A 24,421-nucleotide genomic window follows, 5' to 3' on the forward strand; every position below is an offset into this window, starting at 1 on the left:
TTCCTGTGGTTAGTGATTTTACATCCTTAGTGAGTTTTGAGAAGCTTTTGAGGCTCTGGATACAGCTTTGCTCACTGAGCTGGAAGGTACATTTTTCTGATGTTTCGTCACCATACTGGGTACCATCTTCAGTGAGCCTCCAGACGAAGCACTGCTAATGATTCCTGCTTTCTAGTTCTATGTTTGGTGATGTCATTCCCTGTTCTTTCTCTCAGGGGGTAGTAAATGGGGTCCAAGTCAGTGTTTTTGTTGATAGAGTTCCGGTTGGAATGCCACGCTTCTGAGAATTCTCGTGCATGTCTCTGTTTGGTTTGTCCTAGAATGGATGTGTCGTCCCAGTGAAGTGGTGTCCTTCCTCATCCATATGTGAGGACACTAGTGAGAGAGGGTCATGTTGTTTTGTGGCAAGTTGATGTTCATGTATCCTGGTGGCTAGTTTTCTGCCTATTTGTCCAATGTAGTGTTAGTTCTTGCACGGTATTTTGTAAATGACATTAGTTCTGCTTGTTGTCTGTACAGGTGATGTTTTAGTATGTTGTGGGCTACCATGATGCTAAGGGATCTAGGTAGTCTGGCAGTCATTTCCGAGATGTCTTTGATGTAGGGGAGCATGGCTAGGGTTTCTGGACGTGTTTTGTCTGCTTGTTTGGGTTTGTTGCTGAGAAATCGGTGGACTGTGTTCATTGGGTCCCCACTCTTTTTACAAACTTTGTATAGGTGATTTTCCTCTGCTTTGCGTAGTTCCTCTGTGCTGCAGTGTGTGGTGGCTCATTAAAATAATGTTCTAATGCAGCTTCGTTTGGGGTGTTGAGATGTTTGCTTCTGTAGTTCAATATTTGGTCTGTAGATGCTGGTTTGAAGTTCCCTGTTGGTTGTTTGCTTTACTGTGACATCCAGGAATGGCAGTTTGTTGTTGTTTTCCTCCTCTTTAGTGAACTTTATGCCAGTAAGGGTATTATTGATGGTCTTGAAGATTTCTCAGCAACAAACCCGAACGGTGTGTTAGCTCTTATTGGTAGAGGGATTGAGTCTCAGAACCATGAAGTCATGTTGCATCTGTACAAAACTCTGGTGCAGCCACACCTGGAGTATTGCATACAGTTCTGGTCATCGCATTATAGGAATATGTGGAAGCTTTGGAAAGAGTTCAGAGGAGATTTACTCGGATGTTGCCTGGTATGGAGGGAAGGCCTTTTGAGGAAAGGCTGAGGGACTTCAGGCTGTTTTCATTAGAGAGAAGAAGGTTGAGAGGTGACTTAATTAAGATTTACAAAATAATCAGAGGGTTAGATAAGGTGGACAGTGAGAGCCTTTTTTCTCAGATGGCGATGGCTAGCATGAGGGGACATGGCTTTAAACTGAGGGGTGATAGATATAGGACAGATGTCAGAGGTAGTTCCTTTACTCAGAGAGTAGTAGCAACATGGAATGCCCTGCCTGCAACAGTAGTAGACTCGCCAACTTGAAGGGCATTTAAATGGTCACTGGATACACATATGGATGAAAATGGAATAGTGTAGGATAGATGGGCTTAGATTGGTTCCACAGGTTGGCGCAACATCAAGAACCAACAGGGCTGTACTGCACTGTAATGTTCTACGGCAGGTTTATGGAATTAGATTTAGGCCAGCCACAATCTTAATGATTGGCAGAACAATGATGGGCCAAATGGTCCCCCTCCTGTGATTATTTAGAGGATCTGCCAGCTATATAAGAACTGAGAGCATAAGCCATGTTAATAGTGGAACTAATAATTGTTTCCTTAAGACACATTTATTCTGAATTATATCAAACCCCAAAAGGCCAAATAAGAAATAGCCATCAGCAACCACTTGAGAATAAATTTGAGATCCAGTAACTTCACAGTTGTACGTTAAAATTAAACCATTCTTAGTTTAAAAGAAAATCACTTCAAGGAAATGTTGAGATAATACACACTCAACACTGGGACTGAATGCATGGTTGGAACTTGGCTGCAGTCAAGGTGGTGAAGCAGCTCAGTGCAACATTGTCCATCAACTGATATCTCAGAATTACTGAATTCCACTTACCAATTCTAAATATACCAGTACATGAAGAGTAACCGTGTCCTACCTGTTGCATATGGAAGGTCATATTGCCCTGGGAGTAACGGGTAGCCCATCCCAAGGTGATGATGTGAGGTGATCTGCCGCTGGGATGGTGAAGAACGGGGCCGTTCTTTATCGATCTCTCGTTCTCCTCGTTCTCTTTCATGAGGAGGTTTATCACTCGTCTAGGTTTTAAAAAAAGTACCCATTAATATTACACACATCTTGGTCAATTTGCCTTAGTCAAGAGTACTCTTGACTAAGATATCACATTAAGCCTCATTCCAGGATTCAAACTAATTACCCAGGTTGCAGTACTGTGCGGTGTCTGGAGTGCTGTATTGTTTGGGGTGCGTTCTTTTGAATCAAGTGTTAAATTGAGCTCCTGTCTCTCAAAATGGGCACAAACTATGATATGACATATTTACAGAGCAGCTGGAAGTCTGTCTGGTGTCCTGGCTAAGCAGTCATTCAACACAGTTGTTGTTTGTGGGAACAATTCATGTCAAGACAAAGAAAAAGACCCTCCACTTTCCTTGATGTCATCAATCGATCGTGAAGGGTATTCAGCTCGACCAAGGACATGGAGCACACAAACTGAGATATTCACCTCCGGAGGATAACTATGTTCCCCATATTATGAATACACAAGTTTCATCTTTATCAAAGCCAGGGATGTCAGTGCCAGGAAATGCCAACTCCAAGAGTAGAACAATTAAATGTAGCTCTCTTGTCATCTCAATAATATGCCTTTATCCAACCTCATCAGTTGTCAAGCATTCCCAAGTCTTACTGTGAGAAAGTGACTAAATACAAAAACAGCAGAAAATGTTAGCATTGTGGAGTTGCTAGACTAGGCCTAAACCAGTTTCACTTTGAATCATTATACTTAGCAGATGGAGATTTCCAATCGTTCTCAACTGAAGATCACTTTACATTTTAAGGTAATTGCTTAACAGTTTTGAAATTACAAATTTGAGAAATCCATTCTACCAGTACTACCTTGCAGTGAGCATCCCTCCACAAGCTTAGTAAGATATTTTAGCATGAACCAAAATGCAATACTCTCTGTCCAGTCCTGGACTAGTTAAAAGATGGCTAGCCTTTTCTAATACAGAAACAGAGAAGTCCCCTTTAAGTAAAATTCAAAATAAAAAAAAAATTATTCATGTTGCCTTAATTTACAATTTAGCAGTGCCACAATTGGTTAAATGAATACGAGAGTTGGAGGCAGGTTTGGAGCTCAGTGGGGTTCTGAACGAATTTCTACGACACTCGCACATCAGTATCTAACTGCGTCACATGACTGTGGCTGATCAGTGTGCTTCCTGAGACCTAGAGTAATATCTACTGAGTAGCCCTTTCCCTGCATAGCAGCACAGCTCAAGTAGAATGGAGGCAAGGCTGGGATTTTGACAATGCGACCAATTCTTTGCAAAGTAAAAAAATCAACAATTTTGACCAAAATAAAGCATCAACTCTGGCTAATAAATCTATTAAGACAAAATTCTATGTATTTGTAATCAGATTACCCATCTTCTTTGTTCTATTAATGTTAATATTTTGGAGATTGGAGGCTGGGATGGTGACGAACGGGGCTGCTCCCCGTTCTTTATTGATCTCTCGCTCTCCTCGTTCTCTTTCATGAGGAGGTTTGACCTTATAGAGGTGTATGAAATCATGAGGGGCACATATAGGGCAAAGAGCCAAGGTCTTTTCCCAGGGGTAGGGGAGTCCAAAGTAAATGGCATAAGGTGAGAGGGAAAAGATTTAACAAGGACCTGAGGAGTAACTTTTTCACACAGAGGGTGATACATGTAGGAAACAAGCTTCCAGACGAAGTAGTGGAGGTGGATATGACTACAACATTTCAAAGGCATCTGGATGGGTACATGAATTAGGAGGGTTTTGAGGGATATGGGGAATGTGCTGGTAAATGGGACTGGGTCGGATTGGGATGTCCGGTGAGCAGGACAAGTTGGACCAAAGGGTCTGTCACAGTGTTGTATGACTCTCTTAATTGCACATGACAGCTGAATTTCAGCCTTTTATTAGGCAGTCTGCATTACATTGGAATGACAGGCGAACTATCAGGACCGAGGTGCGACCAGGCAGTTTAGGAGACTGACCAAATAAGAGAAAGAAGTTTAGCACGTAATTTAGGTTACGGTGCCCCTCCACTCTGTCTCACAGCAGTGAACAAACTCCGATGAAGTATTGAGAATTTACTTCTAATTGAAAAATCTACATGAAGAATCAAAAAACAGGAAACCAAATAGGACACGAGACAATGAAACTGAGGTAATATTTCCCAGATGATACCAAGCTGGACTTCAAAACTGAGAGAGTTGCCGAAAGACTAAAAGAGAGAGGGCGCAGAGTTCTACAGATGTCACCAAACAGTCAGATCAAAAGACTACACCAATAAGCCTAAATTTCAACAGAGCAAGGATGAGCAATGGAGGGAGCCTGTTTATAAGATTCTGTAGAATGAGAGACACAATCAGATCGATCTAGTAACAGGTACAGCTGTGTAAAACGGGAGGGCTAGGGAGAGAAAGGTCACAGACAGGCCTTCCAGTGTCTTGACCAGGAGCACGAGTGGAAATGGTTGAACAGGGTTAGATGAAGCACTGGAAAGGCCTGCATTTTACAGGAGAATGGAGTGTTGCTGAGAGGAAGAGATACTGTGTACAGAATGAGAAAGTGAGCTGCTTGGAGATATTCCTTTTGAAATGCAAGATCAGAGGGAGCAGTGAGAATGTTCACTGATGAAAAAATTCAAACAGAATCACCAAGGGTAAAAGGCAGCCGCTGCTAGTTGGACACAGGAAATCAAGAAACGGGGAATTAGCAAGAGATCAGATTTTTTTTTATTGCTCTTTAAAAACAAAGACAATTCAAAGAAGAACAAATAATTGTACAGCAGAGGAATAGGTCCTTCAGCCCAACAAGCCTATGCCCAAATTATATCTTTCCAAACTGAAAACCTTTTGCCTCCACACGGTCCATATGCCTCTATTCATATATTTGTCACGGTGCCTCTTTAATTATGCTCTTATATCCTTCTCCACCCCCTCCTCTGGCAGTGCATTCCAGACATTTACCACCCTCCATGTAAAAAAATGTCTCTCACATCTCATTTAAACTTCCCCCTTTTGTACCTTAAACCTAGGTCCCAGTAATTGACATTGCTACCCTGGGGAAGAAAGACTCCCACTATCCTTTCTATCCATAGCCCTCCATAGAAATTTTGTACATTTCTATCAGGTTGCTCTTCAGCCTGTAACCTTTAAGTGAAAACAATATTTTTCCAACCTCTCCTCATAGATTTTACCCTCCAAATCAGGCAAGGCCGTGGGAAACCCAGCCACAATTAGAGAGATTTAAACAATCCTTGGATAAGCACATGGATGATGATGATGGGATAGTGTAGGAGGACAAGCTGAGAATAGTTCACAGGTCGGCGCAACTTTGAGGGCCGAAGGGCCTGTTCTGCGCTCTAAACATTTTCTGTACCCTCTCCAAAGCCTCAACATTCCTCTGGGAGTGTGACAACTAGGACTGTACATAATATTCCAAATGTGGAATACAGCTGCAACACAACTTACAAATATACTCTGTGCACCAATCAATGAAGGCAAACACATATCTGCTTTCTTGACCACCTTATCCCTGTGTTGTTACTTTCTGGGAACTATGGACCAGTATGCCAAGATCCCTCTGTATGTTGATACTTCTAAAGGTTCTGCCATTGACTGTATACTTCCCACCAGCATTAAACCTTCCAAAATGCTTCACCTCATGTTTATCCAGATTAAATTCCATCTGCCATTTCTCTGCTCAAGTTTCCACCCTATCTATGTCCTGTTGTAACCTCTGGCAATCCTCCACACTATCTGCAGCTAATCCAATCATTGCGTCATCTGCAAACTTACCAATTAGATCATCTACATTCTCTTCCGAAACATTTATATATAATACAAACGAGGGTGCCAGCACAGATCTCTGTTGAACACTATCGGACACAGATTGCCAATCAGGAAAACATCCTAACACCACTCCTGTCTGTTTTCAATTACCAAGTCAGTTCTATATCCATCTTACCAGCTCACTGCAGATTCCATGTGACTTCAACTTTTGTATTAGCCTGCCATAAGGGACCTTGTCAAAGGTCTTACTGAAGTCGATGTAGACAAAATCGATACCGTGCTGTCAATCATCTTTGTCACTTGATCAAAAAACTCGATCAAGTTTGTGAGACATGACCTGCTCCACACAAAGCCATGCTGCCTATTGCTAATATGTCCACGTTTTTCCAAATGTGAGTAAACCCTGTTTCTAAGACTGTTTTCCAATAATTGAGTAAGGCCACTGGCCTGTAATTTCCCAGATAATCCTTGTTTCCCTTCTTAAACAGAAGAACAAGACTGGCTATTCTCCATTCCTCTGGGACCTCGCCAAGGCCCAAGCAATTTCCTTCCTCACCTCCCATCAGGTCCTGGGAACTTGTCTACTTTAATACTTTTCAAAACACTCAACACCAATTTTATATCGACATACCCTAGAATATCAACAGATCTCTCCTGAGACTCACCATATCCTTTGCCTTTGCGAATATTAACGACAGTAATTGTTGAGGACCTTACCCATTTCCTTTGGTTTCAGGTATAAATCCCCTCCTTTCCCTGGCTGCCTTCTTGTTCCTTATAAATGGATAAAGCACTTTGGGGGTTTTCCTTAATCCTGTTTGCCAAGGACATCTCATGGCCTCTCTTAGCTCTCCTAACTTCTTGTTTTTTTCCTGCTTTCTTTATATGCTCAAGAGACCTGTCTGTCTTCAGTTTCCTGAACCTTACATACACTTCTTTCCTTTTGACAAAGCTCACAATTTCTCTCATCATTCAAGGTTCCCAAAAATTGCCATCCTTATCCTTCATTTTCACAGGAATATGCTGGTCCTGAACTCTAATCAACTGGCCTTTAAAAGATGTGGATTTACCCTCAAACAGCTGATTCCAATCTACATTCCTCAGTTCCAACCTAATATTATTGTAGTCAGCCACCTCCCAATCTGTACTTTCACCAGATGACTACTCTTATCCTCACCTAGAGGTAACCTAAAACTTACAGAATTAAAGTCACTGTTCCCAAATTGCTTTCCCACTGAAACTTTGATTATTGCCCAATATCAGATCGAGAAACGGCCCCTTCCCTAGTTGGACTATTTACACATTGCTTCAAGAAACCCTCCTGAGCACACCTAGCAAATTCCCTCCCCCTAATCCGAACCCCCGGCACTAAGAGAGCCCAAGTCAACATTGGTGAAGTTAAAATCACCCACCAGAGCAACCCTGCTATTTTTACATTTTTTTCATAACCTGCCCACATCTGTTCCTCTATCACCTGCTGGCTTTTGGGAGGCCTGTATTAAAACCCCAAGGTGATTGCACCCTTGAGCTCTACCAATATTGCATTGCTGGATGAACCCTCCAAGGTGTCATCCCTCAGTACAGCTGTAATAATCTTTACAATCATAACACATCTCCTCCAAGCTCTTTCATATCCCCTTCTATCATGCCTAAAACATCTAAATCCTGGAACATTGAGTTGCCAGTTGTCACTCTCTCAATCAAGTCTCTGTAATAACTACAAGAACATAACTATATATAATAATTCAAGCTGCAAGTTCATTTTTGTTACCTGTCATACTTCTCGCGTTAAAACAAATACATTTCAGTCCCACTGTGCTCAGTAACTCCCCTATCTGTTCTTCTTCTTAGCCTGACTGGCTTCAGTCTCTAACTCCTCCCTTAGTCATTTCATATGCTGGCCCACTATTCTGGTTGCTAACCCCTCACAATATTAGTTTAAACCCTCCTGAACCCCCTGCCAGGATAGTGATGCCCCTCCAGTTTAGATGCAACCTGTCCTTTGTGTACAGGTCCCATCTGCCCCAGAAAACATTCCAATGATCCACATATCGGACGTCGTCCCTTCCACACCAGCTCTTTAGCCACATATTTAACTGTACTATGTTCTTAGTCCTAGCCTCACTGGCACAGGGAGTACTCTCAAGACTGCAACCCTGGAGGTCTTGCTTTTCAACCTCCTCCCTAGTCCCTGACTCCATTTACAGAACCTCATTACTCTTCCTGCCTTATGTTGCTAGTATCAATGTGTATCATGACCCTCGGTCTGAAGTGTATTTATTTTAATGCAAGGAGTATGTCCAGTAAGGCAAATGAACTGAGAGTCATAGAGTCATAGAGATGTACAGCACAGAAACAGACCCTTCGGTCCTTCCGTCCATACCGACCAGATAGCCCAATCCAATCTAGTCCCACCTACCAGCACCTGGCCCATATCTCTCCAAACCCATACTATTCATATACCCATCCAAATGCCTCTTAAATGTTGCAATTGTACCAGTCTCCACCACATCCTTTGGCAGCTCATTCCATACGCGTACCGCCCTCTGAGTGAAAAGGTGCCCCTTAGGTCTTTTTTATATCTTTCCCCTCTCACCCTAAACCTATGCCCTCTAGTTCTGGACTCCCCAACCCCAGAGAAAAGACTTTGCCTATTTACCTTATCCATGCCCCTCATTATTTTGTTAACCTGTATAAGGTCACCCCTCAGCCTCCAACTCTCCAGGGAAAACAGCCCCAGCCTGTTCAGCCACTCCCTGTAGCTCAGATCCTCCAACCCTGGCAACATCCTTGTAAATCTTTTCTGAGCCCTTTCAAGTTTCACAACATCTTTCCGATAGGTAGGAGACCAGAATTGCACGCAATATTCCAACAGTGGCCTAACCAATGTCCTGTACAGCCGCAACATGACCTCCGACTCCTGTACTCAATACTCTGACCAATAAAGGAAAGCATACCAAACGTCTTCTTCACTATGCTACAACTAGGATTTTGAGATCGTCCTACGCATGCTCAGAGACCTTCTTGGGATGTGAAGATTTCAATCACTTCAAAAGGTTAAAGCTATATGCACTGAGAGTGAAAAAATTTGATGACTTTAGAGTGCACTCAATGTCAAACGGGTTAATGAAATTCATCAAGTGAAGGTACAGACACTGGGGAGAGACCACAGTGGGAAAGAGAGGAGATCCCAAAGTTACTGTCAAGGAAGCAAACGTCAAGCTATCAGTTTTAGATGTCAAAGAGAATAGGGCAAGAAGGAAAGTGTGTGGCACTGAAATACAGGATTAGCTATGAAAGTGTTGAATGGCACAAGGGTTAGATTGGCCAAAAGTCTTTCACCCATTTCTATTTTCTCTGCTTCTATGACGCAAATGGAACATCTAAATTACATAGCTCAATCTGATTCGGTCATGCTAACTTGTATTGAAATGCACAGTTTGACAGTTTGGAGAATGGTGTGGGTTCTATACTAAAACAATCTAGAAAGTGGTTCTGAATTAGGGGCTATTTGGTTTAACAGGTATTGCATGGTATAAAATGAGCTGCTGTGTTCCCAGTAGACAGAGATCATCTCCGCTATGGTGCCAGCCTTGCTTACTTACTGTTGGTGACCTGCTCTTGTACTGACTGGCATGTTGCTGCAGGATATCAAGGGCCATCGATTCAGAGCTCTGCTTGCTACCTCCACCAGGGCTCCCACGAGCTCGATCGCTGTCTTCGTGCCCTGGAACCTTATTGGCATAAGGCGAGAAAGAGAATCCAGGGGACAGATACGACCCTGAAAAGCAGATCATCCAAATTAATCACAACAGTGGCATTAACTTGCAACCTAATTATAAAGGTATAAAAGTTAATAATTTCATAAAATATAGGAGCAGAATTAGGCTATTTGGCCCATCGATATGCTTGATATGCTCCTGACCTCCATTTTTCTGCCTTCTCCCCAAAACCCTTCAACCCATTACCAATTAAACATCTGTCTAACTCCTTAAATTTACTCACTGTCCCAGCATCCGCCGCACTTTGGTGTAGCGAACTCCACAGATTCACAACCCTTTGGGAGAAGTAGTTTCTCCTCAACTCTCCTTTAAATTTGTTGCCCCTTGTCCTAAGACTATGACCTCTTATCCTCGAATGCCCCACAAGAGGAATCATCTGCTCCATGTTTATTTTATCCACACCTTTTATCATCTCGAATACCTCAATTTAACCTCCCCTCATTCTTCTAAATTCCAGAGAGAGTATAGGCCTAAACTGTTCAACCTCTCTTCATACGACAAACCGCTCATCTCTGGCATCCATCTAGTGAACCTCCTCTGAACTACATCCAATGCTACAACACCTTTCCTCAAATAAGAGGACCAAACGGTGCAAACCCTCCAGGTGCAGTCTCACCAATGCCTTGTATTGTTGCAACAATATTTCCTTCCCTTTATATTCTATTCCTTCAGCTATAAAAGCCAACATTCCATTCACTTTCTTTATTATCTATTGGGCCTGTGTGGCTAGTTTTCTGTAAGGTTCTTATTTCCTCATTGCAATTTACCATCCCACCTGTTTTTGTGTCATCCACAAATTTGACTCTCGAGCCTTCTATCCCCGTATCTGAGTTGTTAATATAGATTGTAAATAGCTGGGGTCCAAGGACGGAACCCCATGGCACCACACTAATTACTTGTTGCCATCTAGAAAAAAAAACATTTATCCCGACTCTCTGTCCATCAGCCTATCATCTACCCAAGCTAATAAATTAGTCATAAACCCATATGATCCAATCTTATGAATTAACCTTATCAAACACCTTCTGAAAAACCAGATATATTACATTTACAGGAACCCCATTAAAAACTTTGCTTGTTACATTTTTGAAGAACTCTAGAAAATTAACCAAACATGATTTGCCCTTCATAAAACCATGCTGATTCTGATGGATAGCGTTTTGATATCGCTTCACTGATAGTTGATTTGAACACTTCCCAACAATTGATGTTAAACTAACTGGTCTGTAATTTCCCACATCCTTTCCTTATTGAAATATCAGCAATTTTCCAAACCACTGGAACCCTTTCCATGTCAAGGCAATTCTGGAAAATTGTAACCAATGGATCCACTATCTCTACTGCCACTTCCTTTAATATCCTAGGATGTAGGCCATCAGGCCCAGGGGACTTGTCTGCCCTCTATCCTAATAGCTTGCTGAGCACCTTTTCCCTAATGATGCTGATTGTTCTAAGTTACCACCTTGATTTGCCCGTTCCAAGAGGAACGGTATTATTGTAGTGCTCAGGATCATGCCAACCTCAATTCATTGCAGTGGTTGTGTTTAATCTAAGGTCTTTTCCAAGGACAGATCTGTTGTGGTCAGAGAAGATTAAGGGGTCTTGTGCTATAATGAGAATTTAGAACGCCATTTTTAAAAAAAATGGGTGGCCCAATGCTTAACACTGCTGCCTCACAGCACCAGGGACCCAGGCTTGATTCCTGCCTTGGGCGACTGTCTCTGTGGAGTTTGCACATTCTCCCTGTGTCTGCGTGGGCTTCCTCCAGGTGCTCCAGTTTCCTCCCATGATCCAAAGATGTGCAGGTCAGATGAATTGGCCATACTAAATTGTCCATAGTGTTAGGTGTATTAGTCAAGGGTAAATTGGGAATGGGTCTGGGTGGGTTACTCTTCAGAGGGTCGGTGTGGATTTGTTGGGCCCAAGGCCCTGTACCTATACTGTAGGGAATCTAATTATTCTCCAGTAAGACAGATGAGGCAAAGTATTGATTCAGCATCTCTGCCATTTCATTGTTCCCCATTATTAATTCTCCGGTTTCATCTTCCAAGGCATCAACATTCACCTTTGCAACTCCCTTCCCTTTATAAACCTACAGAAGCTTTTGCTATCCTTTCGCTATTTTGTGCTAGTTTTCTTTCATAATTTACCATAGCTCTTTTCATTGATTTTTTTCATATCCCTTTATGTCTGTTTGAAAGCTTTCCAATCTTCTAGCCTCCCACTGGCCTTTGCAATTTGGCATAGCTTAGTCTTTGACTTAATATTGTCCCTGACCATCTTGTTTAGCCATGGATGCTTTTTACCTCCCTTACCATCTTTCTTTCTCACTGGATACATTTTAGTTGTGAGGAATTGAGTAGCTCCTTAAACATCTGCCACAGCTCATCCGCTGTCTGACCATTTAGCCTTCCTGCTCAATCAACTCTGGACAAATCTGTTTTCATGCCTATGTAATTTCCTTTGTTTAATTCCAGAACACTACTGTGGGACTTCATTTTCTCGCCCCCAAATTGAATTTTGGATTCTGTCACACTATAGTCACTACTCCCTAGGGTATCCTTAACTATGATGCCATCAATTAATCTCTTCTCATTACACAGTACCAAATCCAGAGTGGCCTGTTCTCTGCGTGGTTCCATAACATACTGCTCCAAGAAATAATCTCTACTACTTCAATTAACTCTGCCTCCAGGCTGCTATTGCCAATTTGATTCTTCCAATCTGAGTGCATGTTAACATCACCCATGATTACTGATGTGCTTTTTCTGCAACCCTCTAATATTTCCTCATACCAAGTATATTTTCCCTTCGCTATTTCTTATTTCTACCTCGATCATTCCAGATCATGATCTCCAGTGCTTATGTCATTTCTCTTTACAGCACTGATCGCTTCCTTCACCAGCAAAGTCACACCATCTCCGTTTCCTTTTAGTCTATCTTTCCCAATAAGTCACATCTGAAGTGAGGCAGCCATTGAAGGAACTGTCTTTGCCTCCAATAGCTTTTAAGATAAAATTGGGAAACACGTCTATACTCAAAAATGTAAGAGGACTTTGGATCTCTCTTCCACAAATAGCGACCGTTAACTAAAAGCATTAAAGATAAAATATGTAAAGTTACCACAGACCCAGAGGCACACTCTCATTAGAGAGATGGCTGGTGGTAGTCTGACCTGAGGGTCACCATCCCTCAGGTGAGGGGAGACGTTGAGAAAGGAGTCCTTCACATAGCCACCGCTCGTGTGGGAATTAAACCCATGCAGTTGGCATCACTCTGCATCACAGACCAGCAATCTAGCTAACTGACCCCTTAACAAAACACCATTAAGGATATGAGTCGCAGATGGGTACATTGAGTTTTTGTTTCTGTTCTTTTGACATGAGAATTACTGGCTAGCATTATGACCTTTGAGGTAGTGGTGGTAAGCCACCTTCCTGAATCACTGCAGTCCGTGTCATTTAACTAAACCCACAGTGCTTTTTCCTTTCTCATTTGGTAATTCCAGAGGCAGCTAACAATCGACCACATTGCTACAGGTCTGGAGTCTCAGATAAGCCAGACCAGGTAAGGATGGCAGATTTGAAATTCGTGAATAGGTGGATTTTACTGACAATCTGGTAGTTTCATGATTAGTAATGAGACTAGCATTTCTTGCAGATTTATTAATTAATTGTATTTAAATTCTCCCAGCTGCCTTAAGCAGATGGTTCTGAAATGTGGCACAGGCTCAAGATCTTAAATGGCCTGTGTTTGTTCTTGTGTGCCTGTATAACTGCTAATCTGAATCTCTCAGATTTAATCATGCAAGTCAGCTCTAATTGTACAGAGTAGCTAGCAGGACACAAATTACTGCAATGAATTCCGTTTTTGGGAGGACAAACGTTGACTTTTCTTCATTACCAATGACTTCTCACACTGATCTCAGAATATAGGAGCAAATTACTACAAATGCTGGAATCTGTAATGAAAACAACCAATGCTGGAGATCACAGCAGGTCAGACAGCATCTGGAGGGAGAGAGTGCGGTCACGAGAAGGTCAGCATCTGTACCGAAAACAACAAATTCTGGAGATCACAGCGGGTCAGACTGGGTGACCGCTTTGCAGAATGCCTTCGGTCTGTGTGTAAGCTGGCCATGTTAACACAGCACTCTGCTCGCATGCCCATCTGTCTGTCCTCAGCACGTTGCAGCGTTCTAGTGAATCACAGCGCAAACTGGAGGAACATCCCATTTTCAGACTCGGCACTTTACAGCCTTCTGGACTTAATACTGAGTTCAACCCCGGGAGATTGTGAACTAACTGCCATTTCTTCCCTTTCTTTTAGCTTTACTTGTTACATTCTCTGTTATCATAACCTCTCTGCCCTCCCCCAGTGGACTGTCTGCCCTTTCAAGTTAGACACACCATTGTTCTGCTGTTCTCACATTCCGATCACTTAATCTAAGCCATTTTCCCCTCTCTCCCACCTCCCCTCCCTACTCTCACCTCACCCCCACCCGCCCACCCAACTATAGCATGAATGCTGCTCCCTTGACACTTCAGCTCTGGTGAAGATTCATCTAGACTCGAACCGTGAGCTTGCACTCTCCCCATCGATGCTGTCTGACCTGCTGTGACCTACAGCATTTGTTGTTTTCAGAATATAATATACCCAGTTGTGTTAAGTCAAGTGGGGCCTTTGGGGTCATCTGTTGATTATTTTTCCCTGATGAAGAGTTTATACGCGAAACATCGATTCTCTTGCTCCTCGGATGCTGCCTGACTGGCTGTGCTTTTGCAGCACCACACTCTTCGACTCTATTCCAGATAAAAAAAACAATGCATACGCTCCACCTGAGTTCATATATATTCTTAGGAACATAGGAATCACAGCCCTTGTCAGCATCATTTTATATTTTGAGAGATTTAGAGCTACAGTAGCTGTTGAACGGAGTGGATTTCCTGGTAAGCAATGATCACAGTGAATGGAGATTGAGGATCACACAACTGAATACCAACAATGCTCACATCACATGAAATAATTATTTTTAAAAAGATCTCTCGCAGTTTTCAGAGAAAATCATTTCTCTATAACTAGCTTCTCTAACTTAAGTATTTTGAATTGTTAGTTATCAGAAACACTTCAATCCTCCACATCAACAAAACAAAGCCAAGTCTTTGTCCTCAAATATCAACCTTGAAGCTTCAGTGTGATTCTGATGATTCTGCATTGCACCCCTCTGGCCAATGTGTCCTTCCAGAGGTGCCCAAGACTGGACGGAATAGGATAAGAATGAGCTTCATTTAACTGTATTCAAACTCCTAGAATTCCTTCCTTAATGCCATTGGGGGTCAACCCACAGCAGGTTGACTGCAACGGTTCAAGAAGGTAGCTGACCACCACCTTCTCAAGGGCAATGAGGGATGGACAATATATGCTGGGCCAGCCAGCAAAGCCCACATCCCACAAATAACTAAACACTACAACTTCCTTCTCTCTGTGTTCCAGTCTGAGAAAAAGTCAAAATCCCATTCTTCTTTTTCAATTGCCGTTATTCTTTTATCTGTCTACTTGCTTTTAACGTGTAGTTGAACTTTCAAATACCTCTGTTTCCCCTCAATCCTCAACTATTTCCAAGAAGCTCTGATTTAGTTTTCTCAGATCCAAAGTGGCTATGTCACACTGATCCACAATAGAACATAGAAAAGTACAGCATAGAACAGGCCCTTCGGCCCACAATGTTGTGCCAAGGATTATTCCTAATCTAAAATAACTTAACCTACACAGCCCTCAACTCATTGCTCTGCATGTGCATGTCCAGCAGTCGCTTAAATGTCCCTAATGACTCTGCTTCCACCACCATCGCTGGCAACGCATTCCATGAATTCACAGCTCTCTGCATAAAGAATCTACTTCTGACATCGCCTCTATACCTTCCTCCTAATATCTTAAAACTATGACCCCTCATACCAATCAATCCTGCCCTGGGAAAAAAGTCTCTGGTTATTGACTCTATCCATGCCTCTCATTACTTTGTATACCTCGATCAGGTCACCTCTCTTCCTCCATCTCTCCAGAGTTTAGTCAACCTCTCTTCATAAGACAAGCCCTCCAGTCCAGGCAGCATCCTGGTAAACCTTCTTTGCACCCTCTCCAAAGCCTCTGTATCTTTCTTATAAGAGCGCAATCAGAACAGGACACAATATTCCAAGTGTGGTCTCACCAGGGTCTTGTAAAGCTGCACAGCAAAGCCTGCAATAGCCCTCAATACTGTCAATGGCACATCCAACCTTTGTATCATCAGCAAATTTACTAACGCACACCTCAACCTCCTCATCCAAGTCATTTATAAAAACTACAAAGAGCAGAGGATCACCAGGGTCTTGTAAAGCTGCACAGCAAAACCTCAAGGCTCTTAAACTCGATCCCCTTGTTAATAAAAGCCAAAAGACCATATTGCATTCTTAACAATCCTATCCTCCTGGGTGGCAACTTTGAGGGATCTATGTACTTGTACACCCAGGTCCTTCTGTTCCTCCACATTGCCAAGAATCCTGTCTTTAATCCTATATTCAGCATTCAAGTTCGACCTTCCAAAATGCATCACTTTGCATTTATCCAGGCTGAACTCCATCTGCCATTTCTCAGCCCAACTCTGCATCCTGTATATGTCGCACTGCAGCAGCCCTCCTTACTATCAACGGCACATCTAACCTTTGTGTCATCTGCAAATTTACTAACGCACCACTCAACCTCCTCATCCAAGTCATTTATAAAAACTACAAAGAGCAGAGGCCCAAGAACAGAGCCCTGCAGGACACCACTCACCACTGACCTCCTGGCAGAATATTTTCCATCTACAACCATTCTCTGCCTTGTCAGCCAACCAATTCTCAATTCAGATAACCAAATCTCCGAGTATCCCATCCTTCCTGACTTTATGAATGAGCCTACCATTGGGAACCCTATCAAATGCCTTGCTGAAGTCCATATATACCACATCCACTGCTCGACCTTTGTCAACCTGTCTTGTCACCTCCTCAAAGAACTCAATAAGATTTGTGAGGCAAGACCTGCCCCTCACAAAGCCATGCTGACTGCCTTTAATCACGCTATGCTTTTCCAAATAGTCATAAATCCTATCCTTCAGAATTCTTTCCAAACCCTTGCTAACTACAGACGTGAGACTGACTGGTCTGTAATTGCCAGGAATTTCCCTATTCCCCTTCTTGAAAAGAGGAACAACAATCGCCTCCCTCCAATCCTCCGGTACGACTCCCTGGGACAGTGAGGAGGCAAAGATCTTCACCAGCAGCTTAGCAACCTCCTTTCTTGCTTCCCAGAGCAGCCTAGGATAAATCTTAATGTTGGAGTAAAAAGTGAGGTCTGCAGATGCTGGAAATCAGTGCTGAAAATGTGTTGCTGGTTAAAGCACAGCAGGTCAGGCAGCATCCAAGGAACAGGAAATTCGACGTTTCGGGCCAGAGCCCTTCATCAGGAATGAGGAGAGTGTGCCAAGCAGGCTAAGATAAAAGGTAGGGAGGAGGGACTTGGGGGAGGGGTGATGGAGATGTGATAGGTGGAAGGAGGTCAAGGTGAGGGTGATAGGCCAGAGTGGGGTGGGGGCGGAGAGGTCAGGAAGAGGATTGCAGGTTAGGAGGGCGGTGCTGAGTTCAAGGGAATCGACTGAGACAAGGTGGGGGGAGGGGAAATGAGGAAACTGGAGAAATCTGAGTTCATCCCTTGTGGTTAGAGGGTTCCCAGGCGGAAGATGAGGCGCTCTTCCTCCAACCGTCGTGTTGTTATGTTCTGGCGATGGAGGAGTCCAAGGACCTGCATGTCCTCGGTGGAGTGGGAGGGAGAGTTAAAGTGTTGAGCCACGGGGTGGTTGGGTTGGTTGGTCCGGGCGTCCCAGAGGTGTTCCCTGAAGCGTTCTGCAAGTAGGCGGCTCGTCTCCCCAATATAGAGGAGGCCACATCGGGTGTAGCGGATGGAATAGATGATGTGTGTGGAGGTGCAGGTGAATTTGTGGCGGATATGGAAGGATCCCGTGGGGCCTTGGAGAGAAGTAAGGGAGGAGGTGTGGGCGCAAGTTTTGCATTTCCTGCGGTTCCAGGGGAAGGTGCCGGGAGTGGAGGTTGGGTTGGTGGGGGGTGTGGACCTGACGAGGGAGTCACGAAGGGAGTGGTCTTTGCGGAACGCTGATAGGGGAGGGGAGGGAAATATATCCCTGGTGGTGGGGTCCGTTTGGAGTTGGCGGAAATGATGGCGGATGATACGCTGTATACGGAGGTTGGTGGGGTGGTAGGTGAGAACCAGTGGGGGTTCTGTCTTGGTGGCGGTTGGAGGGGCGGGGCTCAAGGGCGGAGGAGCGGGAAGTGGAGGAGATGCGGTGGAGGGCATCGTCGATCATGTCTGGGGGGAATCTGCGGTCCTTGAAGAAGGAGGCCATCTGGGCTGTACGGTATTGGAACTGGTCCTCCTGGGAGCAGATGCGGCGGAGACGAAGGAATTGGGAATATGGGATGGAGTTTTTACAGGGGGCAGGGTGGGAGGAGGTGTAGTCCAGGTAGCTGTGGGAGTCAGTCGGTTTATAGTAGATGTCTGTGTTGAGTCGGTCGCCCGAGATAGAAATGGAAAGGTCTAGGAAGGGGAGGGAGGAGTCTGAGACAGTCCAGGTGAATTTGAGGTCGGGATGGAAGTGTTGGTAAAGTTGATGAACTGTTCAACCTCCACGTGGGAGCACGAGGCAGCGCTGATACAGTCATCGATGTAGCGGAGGAAAAGGTGGGGGGTGGTGCCAGTGTAGTTGCGGAAGATGGCCTGTTCCACATATCCTACAAAGAGACAGGCATAGCTGGGGCCCATGTGGGTGCCCATGGCAACTCCTTTGGTTTGGTGGAAGTGGGAGGATTGGAAAGAGAAGTTATTCAGGGTGAGGACCAGTTCAGTCAGTCGAAGGAGGGTGTCAGTGGAAGGGTACTGGTTGGTGCGCCGGGAAAGGAAGAAGCGGAAGGCTTTGAGTCCTTCGTGATGGGGGATGGAGGTGTACAGGGACTGGATGTCCATTGTGAAGGTAAGGCGTTGGGGACCGGGGAAGCGAAAATCATGGAGGAGATGGAGGGCGTGGGTGGTGTCCCGAACGTAGGTGGGGAGTTCTTGGACTAAAGGGGACAGAACCGTGTCGAGGTACGCAGAGATGAGTTCGGTGGGGCAGGAGCAGGCTGAGACAATGGGTCGGCCGGGGCAGTTAAGTTTGTGGATTTTGGGCAGGAGGTAGAAACGGGCGGTGCGGGGTTGTGGGACTATGAGGTTGGAGGCAGTGGATGGGAGATCCCCTGAGGTGATGAGGTTATGGATGGTCTGGGAGATGATGGTTTGGTGGTGGGAGGTGGGGTCATGGTCAAGGGGGCAATAGGAGGAGGTGTCCGTGAGCTGGCATTTGGCCTCAGCGGTATAAAGGTCGGTGCGCTAAACTACTACCGCGCCTCCGTTGTCTGCCGGTTTGATGGTGAGGTTGGGGTTGGAGCGGAGGGAGTGGAGGGCTGCACGTTCTGAGGGTGAGAGGTTGGAGTGGGTGAGAGGGGTGGACAGGTCGAGTCGGTTAATGTCGCGGCGGCAGTTGGCTATAAATCTTAATGTTATCGATCTTAATGTTTGCCAAAATTTCCAGCACATCAACTTCATCAATCTTGATCTGGTCAAGCCTGTATCCCAGCTCCTCGAAGTTCTCATTCACAACAAGGTCCTTTTCCTTAGTGAAACCGAAGCAAAAAATTCATTTAGGGCTTCCCCTATTTGCTCAGACTCCACGCACAAGTTCCGTATGCTATTCCTACAATCAATTCCACATTTGGCCAGCCACTTAATTAATGTTCCCTACTGCTCCCAGTGTCCTCCTTCCCAAGTTGATATGGTTTGTAAATTCAAATATTAATCTCCATTCCATCATTTATATCAATAATATTACCCACTTCCCCAATAACTCCCTCATCCCTCCCTCCCCCACAGATGGAACAGATACTCATGATTCATCTCAGCTGCAAACACAGTGAGCCCTTAATATGACTGTCTCTACTACCCTCTTTTCCCTGCAAGCCTCTCCCATCTCCTATGCTTGACGGTCCACTATAGTGATGACTTTGCTGAAATGCACTGTTATCTGCTCTGCACCTCCCAATAGTGATGCAGCTGAGGACATGGATTCAGCAATGTTAGGCTGTAATTATACATCCCTATGTGCTGTGCAGTGTTGGGAGTGCAATTGGTTGACACCATGCCATTGAAACATTACCTACAAAATCTACTTAAAACATGCAGCTGGAATGCTGGCTCTCTACATTTCTGCTCCACCTCATTTGAATCAAACACTGAATTTCTAAGTTCTGAGGTAGGGTCACTGGATCCGAAACGTTAACTCTGATTTCTTTGCACAGATGCTGCCAGACCTGCTGAGCTTTTCCAGCACCTTCTGTATTTGCTACTGAATTTCTAAGAATGGGCGAAGAGTTAGTGTGCAGTACTGGTATAGAGACCAGAGTTGATAATCAAGAGAGTAGTTCAAAACCATAAACACTAACCAGAATCAAGGGACAGTAATGGTATAGTGGCAATATTACTACTTCAGTAATCAAGAACTTCAGGCGAATATGGTAATATGAGTTTTAATCCCACTGTGGCACATAGTGAAATCTGAATTTAATTAAAAACCTGGATTGTAAAGTGACAGACAGATTGTCATAAAATCCCATTCGGTTCTAAATGTCCCTTCGGGAATGAAATCTACTCTATTTAGGTGAACTGAGCTACATGTTCTTCCAAATCAATAGCAATGGGCTTGAAAATTAATGGTCCTCTGAAACAGTCTGGCATGCTACTCAGTTCCAGGACCATCAGGAATGGACAATAAATACTGGCCTAGCCAGAGACGTCCACATCCCATGTACAAACAAAATAATTTAGGAGCTGTGCTTCTGGTTTGCTACTGTTTTAGCGAGTATTGATACTACAAGTCAATTGTTGCTGGATTTTAATAATCAGCTGCTGGCTTGGTAATTCACCCAGAATTCTTTGCAGCAATAAAGAAATCCACGCTTTTACCTGGATAGTTCTGCATCATCATTGGCGTCACTCCTCGAAATCCTGGGTGTGGAGTTTCATATGGTTTCCCATACGGATAACCATGGACGTATGGCATGTAAGATGGGTGCTGAACCATGGAGGAGGACACAGGAATGTGAAGTCCTGATCTGGGATCTTTTCCAACAGATCGGCACTCTTCCAGAGAGGTCGAACGGGATTCCAAGCACATGCTGTCTTTGCTTTCCTCTTTTACTGCTATCTCTTTGCTTCTTAGTCGTGAGGAGCTTTCTTCTTTGAATTTCCGGTCCCGCTCTGCCTCCTTCCACCGTTCCTCTTCTGCCTTTTGTTGCTCCGAGTACTTATTCGGATAGACGTAAGACCACAGCCTGCTTTCAGATTCCTGAAAAACACAACACTTGGTGATTCCATTCAGTTCCAATGACACTAACAAGTGCAATCAGGTGGAAGTGCCAAGACCCTGCTGGGCTCTATTCAGGACTCGGTCAATCGTGTCAATCGTGTGAAAAAAACAGCTATGGAATGGCAGGTGCTTCCTATTGGCATCTGTAGAGATGAAAAGTTGCTCAGCTTCCCCAAAAAGCCAATGTGCAACTTCACAGAATCCCAGACTATATAACAAAGTTTTGTTAGCAGAACATGCTGCTGCTTAAGGGTTTGATATAAGTATGTATCTGAACACCCAATGTTTTGAGATGGTGACAGCAAAGTGAGGCAGCTTGGCTTTTCTTTAATGCAGCCAATACAAGCCTTCCTATTTAGGAAAACAATGACTGGGGCAAGTGAGTAATTTGTTGATACTGACCGCATTGATACACAGCACATTCATTCCTATAATCCTCCACAAAGTCAGCTCCCTCTCTCAATCATCTCTCACACAGTAAAATACACAGCGGGAGCTGGGAAAGGGCGCAGTTCCTTTGACTGCTTTACCAGATGCCTCCTGTAATTCCGATAGCAGCCTGCACTGAGAAAAGCCGCGAGCTGGCTTGACTGCTGGTAGAAACTACCACTTGATCCTGTGAAGCACTGTCCACTCTTTATCAGGCCAGTTAAGCAGCAAGGAGACAAAGTCCCATTAGAAGATAAGATACAGGTCCCAAAAATGGGCAGATTCCAATCACGGCTGTATTCCCACAAAATATGATTTTGTTGAAGAAACATTAGGAATTGATCCCGATAGAAGGGGAAAATGTGAAGGGGTGGGTAGGGAGCCTTGGGAGAGATGGAGTTTCTACAGACTACTTCCACCTTCCCACTATGACCAGGAACCGGTTTTGGATGGCAGGTAGCAATCAGGCACCCCAGCTGTACCTGCAGTGGAATTGGTGACTCCTGAACCACTTGACCTCTATGAACCTCAAGCAGAGACAGTGTACTGTTGAACAAAAATCTTTTATAAGGGCTAAGGACTCAGCCAGGGTACTTCTCTTTGAGAGCGCCTTGCCTTCCTCCACCAGCCAGTCCCAACATTAACTGTTGCAGCGTACTGGAAACTGTGGAGACATTTACCATTCAAACGACTGTTACGGGGAGGAGCTCCTCTGTTGGAAATAAGATCAGGTTCAACATAGGAACATAGCTTTTCTGTACCATTTCAGGAAGGCTGTGGACAGTGTACACTTTCTTCTTGAAAGTAGCACTTTGGGAAAATAAGGTTTCCATTTTGCTCTGTGGGATAGCTACTTCATAATTAAGCTTCTTCACATTTCTAAGGAGAATGGCTGCTCCCCTCTGTTCCTGCACTTTATCCACAACTTAAGTGCGATTAAATACACCTAAGATAGCGTCGAATAATAAATATGTTGGTGAGACAGTGAATGTAGTTGCAAAAAGTCAGACTGCCCTTCAAAACAGTACACTGTCCAGAAGTATATCTCAAGTGGACCTATTCACAGCTGGTTAAGGAAGGTGTCCCTGAGCATAGAAAACTCCACCCTGAAGTGTCCTGTGACACAAACTTCCTGCAGCATCCCCAAGATGAGGGGAGCTGAAAGGCAGCTGGGCGGGTTGTTCCAGATTTCTTACATTCTGAGTATAGTTCATTTTTATTTCTACTCCCAGGGTCTGTGCAATATTACTGATGTTAGATATCAGTGTCTAATGAACTGCAATTCTTACACTTCTGTCAGAAGCTGCCCATTAGCAAAAAAACTTAAACCTAATGCTCACTTCCAAACAGGCTTTTTAGTTGAAGGGCAATGATAGCTTTTCTTGTTACATGTCCCTTCTGCTCTTGAATGCAGCCCTTTGTAATTTTAATGAACACCTCTACAAGCTGGTAGCCAAAGCAATGGAGCAATGTTTGCGCTGCTAGTCTCTTTCCTCCAGCCCATTCCTGAAGGAATTAACTAATCTTCAGAATAAGGCACTAACTCTGACCTAGTCGAGCATGGAGATAAGTCCCAGCCAGTCCTTACTGCACTCAATGCTCTGCATTTCTGCAGCTTTTCATTGGAGGCAGAATCCCAGCTACTTCCCTTGACCTGAGTTAGGATATTGTTAATCCTGACTGTCCCCTGTACCACCACCCTGGATGAAATCCACATTGGCTGACAGAACCCAGTTTGGTCCGGTTTAGTGAGGGAATGCTCACTAACATTCAAGGAAAATCTCAATATCGTTAAAGAGAGCATGTAATATGGTCAAATGATAGCTTTATTACCTAACTCATGCATATTAGATTAGATTACTTACAGTGTGGAAAAAGGCCCTTCAGCCCAACAAGTCCACACCAACCCGCAACCCACCCATACCCCTACATTTACCCCTTCATGCAACACTATGGGCAATTTAGCATGGCCAATTCACCTGACCTGCACATCTTTGGACTGTGGGAGGAAACTGGAGCACCCGGAGGAAACCCACACAGACACTGGGAGAATGTGCAGACTCCACACAGACAGTTGCCTGAAGCGGGAATTGAACCCAGGTCTCTGGCGCTGTGAGGCAGCTGTGCTAAACCACTGCTGACTCAGGGTTTTTAAATTAATGCATAGTTAAATTAAAAGCATGATTTTTAACAATAAATATCAAGCTCAACATCAACACCACGTGACATCTCATAACATTTATCACAGTTTATATGCAAAGACTTATTTAAGAAAGGATTAAATTTACAGCAGGACTATTGCATAATTGTTGGAATTAAATATTAAATATAACCCTGCTCTTAGTTGAGTTGTATACCAGGGTGAAACACAGATTATTTTTGGGAATAATGTTGCTCCATTAATCACCATCATCCCAAGTGCAAAATCTCAACCCCTGTAGCAGGACAGAACAGGCTTTGGAAGATGCTGGAGATGGTTATTTGTGTCTGACCAACTGAAAAGCATGGTGGTGAAATTAAGTCGAAGTCGCATGTGAAGCCTGACAGTATGCAGGAGGCAGATTCAATCCAGATCCTCAAAAGAAAATTGAATTATTGGAAGGGAAAATAATTTGCAAGGGAATGGAACGGAGATAGTTGTGTTTGCAAGCATGGACACAATGGGTGAAAAAGCCTCCTCCTTAACTGTTTGACAATTCTAATGTACCTGTAGTGACATAA

At 44.0% G+C, this 24,421-nt stretch overlaps 1 protein-coding gene across 9 annotated transcripts in view; it reads right to left on the minus strand.

The window, feature by feature from the left end:
• Nucleotides 1-24,421, minus strand: part of LOC132834854 (zinc finger protein 609-like) — a 229,418-nt gene that overhangs the window by 11,648 nt on the left and 193,349 nt on the right. For all 9 annotated transcript variants that reach the window (XM_060853944.1, XM_060853943.1, XM_060853945.1 and 6 more), the window contains 3 exons: nt 20,869-21,250; nt 9,607-9,782; nt 2,095-2,254 (listed from right to left, as the gene is read on the minus strand). In XM_060853944.1, the coding sequence (XP_060709927.1) occupies nt 2,095-2,254; nt 9,607-9,782; nt 20,869-21,250 (718 nt within the window). The remainder of the gene's footprint in view (nt 1-2,094; nt 2,255-9,606; nt 9,783-20,868; nt 21,251-24,421) is intronic.

Source organism: Hemiscyllium ocellatum, chromosome 42 (assembly GCF_020745735.1).
Source record: "Hemiscyllium ocellatum isolate sHemOce1 chromosome 42, sHemOce1.pat.X.cur, whole genome shotgun sequence".
Taxonomy (NCBI): domain Eukaryota; kingdom Metazoa; phylum Chordata; class Chondrichthyes; order Orectolobiformes; family Hemiscylliidae; genus Hemiscyllium; species Hemiscyllium ocellatum.